This window comes from Pteropus vampyrus, unplaced genomic scaffold (assembly GCF_000151845.1).
Source record: "Pteropus vampyrus isolate Shadow unplaced genomic scaffold, Pvam_2.0 Scaffold24, whole genome shotgun sequence".
Lineage (NCBI taxonomy): Eukaryota > Metazoa > Chordata > Mammalia > Chiroptera > Pteropodidae > Pteropus > Pteropus vampyrus.
Genome location: NW_011888805.1, coordinates 4,113,835 through 4,124,003, shown reverse-complemented (window position 1 = coordinate 4,124,003; position 10,169 = coordinate 4,113,835). Strand labels below are relative to the sequence as shown.

At 35.4% G+C, this 10,169-nt stretch overlaps 1 protein-coding gene across 1 annotated transcript in view; it reads left to right on the top strand.

The window, feature by feature from the left end:
* UTRN (utrophin) overlaps nucleotides 1-10,169 on the top strand; it is a 472,032-nt gene that overhangs the window by 317,231 nt on the left and 144,632 nt on the right. Inside the window, exon 51 of the mRNA XM_023528331.1 lies at nucleotides 6,823-6,995. Coding sequence (XP_023384099.1) covers nucleotides 6,823-6,995 — 173 coding nt within the window. The remainder of the gene's footprint in view (nucleotides 1-6,822; nucleotides 6,996-10,169) is intronic.

Genomic DNA, 10,169 nt, shown 5'->3' with positions numbered 1-10,169 from the left:
GACAACAGCATCTATTGTTATACATAACAAGCCACTTTCAATCAGTACCTCAGTTTATACTAATAAGGTAAGTCTGGGTGGGCCCCTAGAGCTTCTGGATGAGGGGTAGTTGGTGTATGTGCGAATCCAGTTGTGTGTGTGGGGTGTGTGCGTGCGTGTGTGCGTGTGTGCGTGTGTGTGTGTGTGTGTGTGTGTGTGTGTGTGTGTGTGTGTGTCTGAGTAGTACCACTCTCTTTGTGATGACAGAGAAAAACCACTCAATGCTAAATTTCCTTTATGGCAGTTACCTCCTTTACAATGACTAATTTTTTAAATTATAGTTCAAAGGTGTTATTTTACTGCTCAACTTGCAATATCTAATTTTAAAACAAATGTGTCCTTGAACACATTGTAAACTTCTAGTTCTACGGTCTATTCATTTGTTCATTATTTAGTAAATATTTGTGAAGTGCTTGTATCAGGCACCGGGCTGAGTTTAGGGATAGAGTGGAGAACAGTGAAGACCTTCCCGCATTGAGCTTACAGCCTGGTGGGAGGACACAGACATTAAACGAGGAAGTTTTCCACTATAAGTGTGTGATTTAGCAAAAGTAGAGGGAGCTATAACAATAACAGGTAGCCCTAATCTAATCAGGGTGCACAGAAGTCTTTTCTGAAGAAATTACGTTGAAGCTGGGACTTAAAAGATGACTTTAAGAATAAGGTAGGAACTGAGATTGTGTCTGGTGTGTGGGTGGATGCGTGTGTGGATGCGTGTTTGGGAAAGAAATTAAGAGCTTTCTGGGTAATAGGAAGTGAGAAGTTGAGGAGTTGAGGAATTGGGTGCCCCAGGATAGTGGTTTTAAACATTTAGTGTGCAATAATGCTTGACTGGGGTTTCAAACATGCTCAATTTTGATGATACTATCTGATTTTGATAATTAAAGCGGGGCAGTAGTTTGGCCACATGAAAGATTTAGTGACTGCTCTTAACTTGTGGACACATGCAGATCAAACCTGTTTATGTGAAGTGCACTTTGGAAGGAAAGTCACTGTATTTTAATTCACTAGGATTTTAATGTATTTTAGTAACAACTGGTATAGAGTCAAGAATTTGGAACTTTTTTTGTTGTGAAAAATATTTTTATTAATAGCAGTGTTTGCTTTGTTGGAATATAAAATGCACTTTGGTTATTGATTGTCATTCAAAGTTGGCTTGTTCAAATTATCTTGAAAGTGCAGTTAATTGTAAACTTGTTCCACTTAGTAATTTTACTTTTTAAAATTCTATTGTCTAACATATATTCATAATCACAGAAAATGGGAAAAGAGCATCGTAAATGCAGCTGTAGACCAGGTGATAACACTTCCTCTTGTCTGTCAGACTATGATTCCGTAATTATTAATAGAGTGGTTAAAATCTATGAGATTAGTTGTTGAAAGAAAATGTAGTTTATAAATAATTGATATCAATACATTAGCTTTAATAATTGACTAAGTAATTGCAATCACTACCCCAGAAGCCTCACAAATTGTCTCAAAGTATATTTACATATCACATAACAACCCTTGGTGATGTTATTTGGTTGTCGTCTTATTTTTTAGGTAATAGCTGATTTTTTTTTTAAAGTTATAATTCCTTGTTTTCAAACCTAAAGCTCTGGCAGTAATCCTACTGGGCTCCTGGCAATCACTCCTAACCTGTCTCTGAATTCCGGTCTTACTTTTGACAGGAACAGTGGATTTCCTTTCCCCTAACGGTTGACTTTGTTGATTTAGCCTGCACCTTGGGATGCAGTAGGGAAGTTGTTGCTCACCTCACTTCTTCACCTTCAGGAAAGGGGTCAAGACTACTTCAGAGAAAACATTGCTGTGGCCATGTAGGGTTAGGTACACATGTCGTGGAAAAATAAACCAAACTTATGTCGACAAGGCCCAAAGACAACAAATCTATTCTAGCACCAGTTTAGTTGTTGGAGACTTTTTAGTGGCACCTTTAATGAACCTCTGTTTCCTTCAGAGGGTTCAAATGGTTCTGTTTATCATAATCTAAAGAAATATTTTTGCTTACATGATTATAGCCATTGCTTGATTATAAAATATTATAATGAAATAAAATGTATGTGATATTCCTTATAAAGTGTTTACATATAATATCTCTGTGGGTTACATCATTAAAGAAATGTCCAGTTAAGGGCAAAGTTGATATTAAAATATCAATTATTAAACCACTAAGGAAATAAATGTGTTCCTTTATTTGTGAATTTATTTTGACTTGGGTAGTAGGTGTTGTATACAGGAAGACTAACTGTTGATTAGTGAACCTCTCTGAGTTTTTCTTAGCTGTCTTCTGAAAGTGTGCAATCTTAGGCTTTTTTAGTGGTGTTTTACTTAGAGAAAAAGAGGAAAAAGAAGTAGTCCTTTTCTTCTCAGCTCTGGCTTTTCTTAACCTTCTAAATTGTGCTTACATTGTTTGAACATATATTTCAAGCCTTTTAAGTAAATCCTTAAAATACGTCATCTGTTCTGTTATTAAATGTTGGTTTCACTGCATGAATACCTTTCTGTGGCCCCTCTGTGCACATGACTCACTTGTGTTAAATGCTTGGAAGAGCAGTACTCTGTGCTCCTAGGTGGATTACATTTCTATAACGAATTATCAATAACCATTTTGTGCTGGTTAATGTTCAGAAAGGCTTTCAGGGGACAGAGGTAAGCATTAGTAGGGCAAGTCTCCCAGCTATACAGTTAGAGTAAACCCTCTTCCATGGAACTTTAATTTATTTTAGCATTTGATGCTACAGATTTATGATCTGACAGCCTCCCTTGCTGGCATCTTGATTTTAAAACCAGTGGATCATTGCACATTGATCTATGAAGGGGCATGATTCATTAAATGCGTGTAATTCTAAATTTCCAGGTCAAATCGTAGGTAAGACTTCGCAGTGGAGGCTTCTAAATAATTTTAGGTTTCCCATGTTAAATTTTTGAAATGAAGAGATTAAACAAAATCATTACTACAATTCCTTCTAATTATTTAGTGATCTGATTGACTGGCTAATATATCAGTCAATCATACATTTATTCATGCATTTATATATTTGTCCATCTGTCTGTCTGCCTATCTGTCTATCTGTCTGTATCTATTTTATATTAGGCTCAGAGGCTAATGTGAAGAATACAAAAGAAATATTGAGATGATTTTTTGCCTTTAGGAGCTCTTGATATATTTGTTCAAATAAAAATGCCACTAAATGTTCAATGGAAAAATAATGTGTGCACATTTCTTTTTCTTTGATCACTTTCTGGTTGTTGATTTTCTTCCTAACTTTTGATGAGGCTCATGTGTGGAAGGATTTTCCACATACTGAAAGTTATATTCCAGCATGAACATATGATCACTGGTAGAGCTCTTAACCAAAACTTTACGGAAATGCTAATAATGATGACCGGGCCAGTGATGTAGTTCTGTTTTACAACATTCATCATTGTGGCTAAGTTGAAAAAGGCATCACCTAATCTGATGCGAGGAGCCAAATTTGCTTCATGCTTTTATTATCCAAATTTCCCGATGTTGTGAAATACTCTTGTGAAACTTAGAAAACTACTTATGGATCTTAGTACATTTCTGTCTTTCTGTATCTCTTGAATGGGAAGGGAACAAATAGGTCTGGCTACTTCAGAAGGGTGTGGCTTGAAGTTGCCTTGTGATTTTAGGTGTGGTCCATTAATAATGATGTTTAGAAACTTAAACAGGAAGTTTAAGGCCAGAGTCTCCTTGGCAATACATAGCAAAGACCTGCCTTGCTCACTGTTTCATTGAGCTTTCTGAGAAAGATGACCGTCATTCACATTTACTGTACAAGCTTAAAACTGTGGTTTTTAAATCTATCTCTTTAGATTTATGCATTCAGGACACTAAAATAGAATAGTTCCATCCTAAAGAATGGGACAGTCTTGTTCACGAGGTGATGCCTGAGAACCTTGCAGTGGAACTTCCTTTTTTTTTTTTTCCACGGAGAGTTTCTATTAGAAGCATCCCAAACTAAGAGAACGAAATTGCCGTTTTCCATGTGTAATGTTGCCTAACTTGAGAACCTTGAATCGGTATCTGTCTCTTCTCCTGCTCCCCTGTCAGTGTCTGCTTTGCTCTCTCTGGGTTGGGGGTGCTTGTGAAATGTGGAAGAGTCAACAATCTCAGAATTTGGGTTCAGTGGCTAACTCTATTCTGGATGTACCCAGATCACATTCTGCAGGTGAACCTGATTTGGCTGTGTCATTAGGGTCAGATAACCTGAGTCTAATAGCCTTCAAATTTGAAGCATAAATTTCGTGGAAACTGGCCATAGGACTTTGTGTTCATCTCTCCTACTTCTTAAATAATGTCATATTAGACATCACACATTTTCTCAGAAATTATAATACAGCAGTTCTGCCCCTTAACCTTATGTAAGCGACACCTTCTTACCATGCTGATTGGATGAGTGAGGTGCAAAGACCTTTCCATGCATCCTTCTGGTTAGTGCAGTTCTGTAGGTGCTTGAAGAACAATCACGTAGGTGCTGGCCCCTAAGCCATGGTTCTTGTTGGAATACGTGGGTTGCTTATCAGGAATGAGTTCCAAATTAATAACAACATTCAGGGTGTTTAAACAATTTCTATTAAAATTTTTATTGCGTTCATTTAGAATTAGAGAAACTTAGGAAGAGTGAGGTTTATAAAAGAAAACCAAATATGAGAAGGGTTATAAAATTATAGCGTTTAAGAGCTTGTTCTCCCTTTAGTAATTCAGATTCATTACCTGAAAAATGCATTTTTTATTTATGCAGTACATAGCCTTAATATTTATTACAAATTAATGCCGTAGAGACTCACCCCACACCTTCATGATTCTCTCTGGTGTCTGTTTTCTTTGTAAGTTCAGGCTCACTTGCTGAATGATGGCAGCTATTACATTAGAGTTAGCTACAACTAGATTGCTTCTAATTTATTCAGGAAGAAAAGATAATTGCTAAATTAATATAGGTAATTGTGTTGATGACCGTATAATGGGAGAGTATTAAAAATTGACAAGACCCTCTGTATTTTAAATTTTAAATTTCTTACATTTATCTAATTACAAAAGGAAACCTTGTTTTTTTAATAGAAACTTGGAAACTCAGAAAAGTATAAAGAAGAAAAGTAAAATCACCTTTGATCCTCTCATATGGAGATTACGCTGTTTAGATTTATTTCTTAGTTTTTAATGTATGTATGTGCAGTGTTCTATAAGTACATACTAATTAAAAAACTCACTTTAAAATTAAATTGATATAATACATAGTTTTGTATTTTTCATTTTTAAACTTAATATTATGTTTTCATTAATGCATTGTACTAATTTTCACTTTTTCTCCCAGTTTTATTGAGAAATAATCGGCATCCGTCACTCACTGTCTTAAGTTTACGGTGCACAGCATGATAGTTTGATTTACAGATATTGTGAAATGGTTACCACAGTAGGTTCAGCAATCATCTGTCTTCTTATATAGATACAGTACAAAGAACAGAAAAAAAGGGAAAAATTTCCTCCTTGTGATGGGACTCAGGATTTACTCTAACTTTCCTGTATGTCGGATGGCAGCGTTAGCTATTGTCATCACATCGTACATTACATCCCTGGTATTCATTTATCTTCTAACTGGAAGTTTGACCACCTTCTCCAGTTCTCCTCCACACCCCCTTCACCCCTGGTAACCATAAGTCTGATCTCTTTTTTCATGAGATCATACTACGATGTGCGTCTTTTTCTGACTTATTTCACTTAGCGTAATGCCTTCAAGGTTCATCCATGTTGTCACAAGTGGTAGGATTTTTTTCATTTTTTATGGCTGAATAATATTCTATTGTATATATATCCCACAACTTCTTTATCCATTCATCCACCAATGGACACATAGATTTTTTTCAATGTCTTGGCTATTATAACTAATGCTGCTATGAAGTTGGGAGTAGAAATATCTTTTCAGGTTAGTGTTTTAGCTTCCTTTGGATGTTTTCCCAGAACTGGAATTGTTTGATAGTTCCCACTTTTTTACTTTAAAAATAACCAATGTGATAAAACTATTTATACATAAATCTTCCTGGGATAGGTAATGTTAACAATCTTAAGGCTTTTGATATAGGTTGCCTTTGCTTCCTCAAAGTCTAAATCAATTTTTATTATTAATAATCATCTCATTTTACTTAAACTGCACTAAAATTTATAAAAATAAACAAAATATTTTCCTATGTAATAGGACAAATATTATTTTGTCATTAGTTTTTATTTCTTAATGTGAATAAGCATTTTTATAAGTGTTTTAAAATTTTAGAAATCAACTTTATTAGATTGAAAGATTGAACTATTAGTTTATGTAAATGTAAAAAAATTAAAATATGTAATATTTTAGCCACTTCTGTAAAAATTTCATATTTTAAGGGGAATTTTGCTCATGTGTAAAGGGAAGAAAGAACCTGGATATTGAGCAAAGCTCAATGATTTGACAATAACAATTGTATAACATTTCAAAAATTTCTTATTGAATCTGAAATACATCTAATTAGCTGACACATGAAATTTAGATCATAATACTTTCTGTTTTTAAGAACTGGAAAATCGATGTATTGAAGCTTTAAGACTATTATTTTTAATGTAAGAATTGTGGAAACACCAAATTTGTTATCATTTAAGGTGAAATGAACTATTTTACTTAAAACCTCTTCTGTGGAATATAAAAAGATAAAGCTCTGTATAGCAATCTCAAAGTAATATTGACACCAATACCTAATATTTGTATTATCTCTTTGCTTTTCCCTTTTTAGGATATCCAGGCGGAAATTGATGCCCACAATGACATATTTAAAAGTATTGATGGAAACAGGCAGAAGATGGTAAAAGCTTTGGGAAATTCTGAAGAGGCTACTATGCTTCAGCATCGACTGGATGATATGAACCAAAGATGGAACGACTTAAAAGCAAAATCTGCTAGCATCAGGTCAGAATAGTCAATATCAAAATAAAACTAATGGGGGAGGGTTTTGTTTTTTTTAAAAAAAAATTCCTGTATATCAGAAAGAGACCAAGAAGCCTTACTGCTATGCTGCTTCTTCAGAAATACTTTAAGATTTAAATGCAAAGACTATTGCTGTGAAGACCTACTTTCAGCTCCATTTATGTCCAATGCCCTCTAATTGTTCCTTACTATTCACAAATTTGCATATCATTTTAAACCAATAATACTAATATCAATGATATTACTAACACCCGCTAATTACCTAATTCTCTTTTTACCTTGACCAAGTACTGTGTTAAGATCTTTACAAGCATTATTGAGTACTCAAAAAATCCTAGTAAGGCAACTATTAAAATCTTTTCTTAACTTGAGGCTTCATGAATACAAAGAACTTGCCAACTTTTTGAGCTAACGAGTGCCAAGCCAAAATTTGAATCTAGGTCTTCTGGACTCTTGACAGTGAACATGTTTTGCTTCATCATGCTGTTTGTATATCCAATTTGAAGATGTATTTATAGAAGTTAAATATTGCTTATGGACACTAATGTGGAAAACTGATGATTCATGTCTGCATTTGGAGATAGTGAAATTAAATAAGGATGAATATGAGGACCAGAATGCTGACTAGTAAAGGATCTTGAAAGAATACCTACTGAGACAATTATTAATGTTATTGGTAGTCAAGAGTATTTTAGAATTATACTTCATAGATGGTGGATGTAAGTTTAGAGGAAACTGAGAACATGCTACTGAGCAAACATCCAAAAGAGAATATTGGGAGAAAGACCTCAGTCTTGCACCTGGATCACTTTCTTTTAAAGTTCAGAAACCATATGATGTATTGAAACATGTGCAGCCTTAAACCAAATGATCTTGAATTTGACTCCTTGACTTCACTATTTACTTACTGATCTTGGGCAAGTCACTTAGTCTCTCTGAGCCTTAGTTTTATCATTCACAAAATCAAAATATAAATATCTAATTCATATGATTGCTGTGAAGATTGAATAGGACAACTGAATACTTCTTAATCTATTTAAAGCCTGTCCAATGTAGCATCTAGTTGTTTTTGTTTTGTTTTGTTTTTTATGTAAAGGGACTCAGTGGATCTGCTTCAACTGCTTTCTAGATTTCATAGAACTACTTTATGGAGAGTGTAAATCTTCAGTGATTATTTATTGTGAATGATTTTTTTTTTAAAATCGTTTTCTGAAAAGATGTACTGAAAGGTTTTTATTCTTCTGGGGATCACTTCATTTTTACACTTAAAGAAAGGGGTACTGTGGCATGACTATGGAAGCCTCTGTGTAAAGATCCTATTGGAAATTGTGTCAGCATCAGCCAACTATTTTTCAAGCAGAGAGGAAAGTTATGGAGTGTTGTACAGCGAGAGAATATACTTATGCTTGTTTAAGATTGAATTTTTAACTGGCCAGATCCCATTGGGTTTCACCTTTCTGTTCCTCTTAAATATGAGTAATTAAAAAGATTTAAATGTTAACACAGTGAAAAACATTCACTGAGGTTTTAGCAAAACCGGCATCTAGTCCAGAGAGCTAAAAGCCAAGGGGTTGGCCCTGTTGAAGTTGGTGCATGTGGTGTTGGAATTTTGAGAGTTTGGAGGATGACTTCTTTAGGATGAAGAATTTAATGAAGGCCTACATCATAAACAGATCATTCCAATGGAAAGCTACAGACAAAAAAGTCTTTGGCATTTTATGGATGTTGTTGCCTAAGCCTATTGTCATATTATTTTCTAACCTGGAAATAATTAACTCATAAACTACAGTTGGAATATTATCTTATAAATAATTTAGTCTTATTTTTAGAAGATGGACGCATAAGCTTTTGATGGTGGACTTATGTATCGCAATAGATCGCACATTCCAGTAAAATATGTTATTAATGTGAAAATGAATTAAAATAATTTTTAGCTTCATTACCCTCTCTGGAGATTCGGGTATTTATTCAAGCATTTAATAAGGACCGACTTCTATGTTTAAGGCATCGCTAAATCATAAACGAGATATGGCTCCTGCCTCTAGGAAGTTCACAATTCTGTCCAGGTTCAGGGGGGCCCAAAGGAGGGAGTGGTTACTTTCACTCTAGATGGTCATCAAAGGCTTCTTGAAAGAGGCAATTTCTAAATTGAGCCTTGAAAGATATATAGTTATTCCACGGTTGGACTGGATGAGGACTGAAGAAGGACATAAAAGAAGGAGGCTTGAAATAACACTGTGTTTTCTTGGAATAGTTAAGGTCAGTCTGGCTGAGAACAGAATTTGCTGCTGGTGTGGAGGAGAAAGGTAGTGTCTAGAGAAAAAGGTAGAGAGAGAGGTAAGACACAAATCCTGGAACATCTGTGTGCTCCCATTCTACTGGTAATGGAATTTGAAAACTTTTAGGCGATGTAATTAGATTTGAGCTTGTAAATATCCCTCCTGCACAACTGTGATGGTGCTTTAGATGACCACAGTTTGAAGACAGGGAGGACTGGTTAAGAGATCCTTTCAGTATTTAGGAAACAAAAGAGAGTCTGAATAGATACTTATTTCATGTCGTTGAGTGTGACATCTAGAAACAGATACCCTGTAGCCATTGGATGGATGTCTTCTCTTCAAAAGAGCTGTAAGCCAGATGGACAGATGGTGGGATGGGGAGTATCCAGGTGGTGGAGGCAGGTAATCATTGTGAGTAGGCAGGAGGGTGAACATTGAAAGAGGGCACGGCACAGAATATCAGGAACCCTGATATATAAGGAATACCGGGAAGGAAAGGGAAACCATCAAAGACACCTGAGAAGTGACTCTCCTTTAAGGAAGAAGAACTAGGAGAGTGTGCTGTCGAGAGCCAAGGGAGGAGGGGGTTTCAAAAACAAAGGCATAGTTAATAGTGATGGCTATTTAAATACTATGTAAGTGTTAAATAGTGTTGGCTACTTAAGCTAGTGGACTAAGATCAGGGCTGCAGAGTCCAGAAGGGCTTTAGTGACTTATTGCCAGGGCCATTTTGTGATTGAGGCAAAAATCTGGTTGCAGAGGATTAAAGAGTCAGACTGGGAAGGTAGGCAGTGGAAATAGAACTGAATCTACACAGTCTCATTTTCTCAAGTAAGTGCGTTGAAGGGAAGAGGAGAGAGAACACATTGCTATAACT